This window comes from Limulus polyphemus, unplaced genomic scaffold (genome assembly GCF_000517525.1).
Source record: "Limulus polyphemus unplaced genomic scaffold, Limulus_polyphemus-2.1.2 Scaffold11288, whole genome shotgun sequence".
In the NCBI taxonomy this organism is placed as follows: domain Eukaryota; kingdom Metazoa; phylum Arthropoda; class Merostomata; order Xiphosura; family Limulidae; genus Limulus; species Limulus polyphemus.
The window spans coordinates 13,378-15,754 of NW_013676898.1; the positions used below are offsets into that span (position 1 = coordinate 13,378).

General features: G+C 34.6%; 1 protein-coding gene across 1 annotated transcript in view; it reads left to right on the forward strand.

The window, feature by feature from the left end:
- The window catches only part of LOC111083801 (U8-agatoxin-Ao1a-like), a 13,206-nt gene extending 11,193 nt beyond the window's left edge, over positions 1-2,013 (forward strand). The window contains exon 3 of the mRNA XM_022380496.1: positions 1,747-2,013. Coding sequence (XP_022236204.1) covers positions 1,747-1,885 — 139 coding nt within the window. The 3' untranslated portion in view covers positions 1,886-2,013. The remainder of the gene's footprint in view (positions 1-1,746) is intronic.
- The last annotated feature ends 364 nt before the right edge of the window (positions 2,014-2,377 follow it).

Genomic DNA, 2,377 nt, shown 5'->3' on the forward strand with positions numbered 1-2,377 from the left:
TAACCAATATACGCATTGTGAAGATACGCAAAATCAGCCGATTGCAGAGAAGAAGCCTAAATTTTCGTTTTAATGTTGTCAGCAAAATAATGGGGGGCCCAATGATAATCGGACGTAACTTAACTTATTGGAGGGCACGTGTCCCCACCATCTCCCCTCCCCCCCGGTTCCGACGCTTATTAAGTCAGTAGTGCTGCGATATTAGATAAAAATAACACCCCAGTTAAATAGTAAGACCATCATATACTGTGCAATTAATAAGATAAGAAGAGTGAACATAATGGAAATTTTAAATTAAAATAAGAGATAAAAATAAAACAATAGAAAACAAGCGGTACAGACCATCATTTTTATACATTTTATTGCAGTAAAAGGATTGCTTTGGAGACAAACCAACCGCATGCAATGAAAAACAAATTATTCTTCTATTGGTTGGCAACTTGCCAACAGATTTTGCGTATAAGACGACCCACCACTATACTCAAACTGTATATTACAAGAGTCACATCACGAAAAAAAAAAGGCTTAAGTACTTTCTTACATTAAAGCACGTGCCCTAAGATTCGTAGAATATAATATATTTTTCTATTAATTTTTTTGTAAAAAAAACTGACATCAGAAACGATACATCTCGAGCCACTTCCCCTGTAATTTGAATATGTTGTAACTAAACCGTACTTTACCGAACTGTGAGTACCTCATTCAATTGCGACGTATCGTTAAGAACTTAGCCTGGGGTGTGTGAATAAGCACCAGAACATGCTTTACAATGTGATGAGATGTATAGACATGGTCTGGAGAAATTCTTATCAGTAAAGTGCCTATTGAAAACGAAGTTAACATTATGAATGGAGACTTTCAGTTCACTTTTGAACAGATAGACGGAAACACGTGAACATACATACAGATTTGAAATATAGGTCCACTTAAGCATGTAAGTAACGTATAACGAAAACGCTCGAGCTCAAAATTAAGTTTTTATTTCGGTAAGAACACTTACGCAACACTACAGTTGCTCTTAATCCAATAACAACCCTTTTTTTTAATACTTGGATTAACGCAACTAATCTGAGAAGTATGACGGAAAGTTGTGTTAATCTAATATTTCTGGAAAAACCAGAGTCTGTGCTTACGCTCTTGCAGCTCATACAGTAATAATAGTAATAGAATCAAAATAATTTTATTTATATTGGTTACTTGGTGTTAAAAATAAAAGTAATTATAAAAAGATACGCGATAATTAGTAATAATAATAATAATATCAAAATTAAAAGTAGTTTTTGTCGGTCGGTTGCCTCCCTGTGGTTCGTGGTTCAAAATCAAGGAATGCGCACTGACAAACGTGCTATGACAGGACTCCACAATTTTAGGGAGGAGAACTAGTGCTTTGGTTGGCGTTAAACTTCTCTAGCGGATAAATAAATAAATAATGAAAGGAAATAATGGGATCATTGTTGGCAACTTTAATGTAACAAAAGAGTATCTCTTGAAATGAAAAAAATAATCTTCAGTTCATTCATCTTTATTTTGAGTTATTAAATATCATATATACCTATAGAGGGCGATCTGTAATGGTATATAGTTTTTGTCTTCTTCTTAGAATAAAAAAGGGTTTACTTGCTTTCATTACGTTACGTTTTTAGCGTAGCAATATTGAGTTCTGATAGTATAGTACTAATTTTGAGCCGTCCTATCCTGTCTTGTATAAAAGTTACGAATTTTGAAGTCCTTTTTTTCCACCGTCAGGCGAGGCTGTGTTCGACGAGGCAGTAGCTGCGACAACCGACCGGACGAGTGCTGTTATAACTCCTCGTGCCGCTGTAATTTGTGGGGCACAAACTGTCGGTGTTCCAGGATGGGGCTTTTTCAGAGATGGGGAAAATAATGACGAAAGAGACTCAACGAAAGTGTGATGGATAAACATACTTATGTAGCAGTGGAAAGCTCGCTGTATTCTTTAAAATTTCAATGAACAGATGTAGTACAGGGAATTTATAAACGATGTAGCACGTATGTATTTGTGTCATGTTATTATAACATTCTGTGAACGTACACATACATGAAGCTATATAACTAGACGTATTATAACATTCTGTGAACGTACACATACATGAAGCTATATGTCATGTTATTATAACATTCTGTGAACGTACACATACATGAAGCTATATGTCATGTCATTATAACATTCTGTGAACGTACACATACATGAAGCTATATAACTAGACGTATTATAACATTCTGTGAACGTACACTAATAACATGACATATAGCTTCATGTATTTAACATTCTGTGAACGTACACATACATGAAGCTATATGTCATGTCATTATAACATTATCATGTGAAATTTGAATTGTATCTTTTACTCTAGTA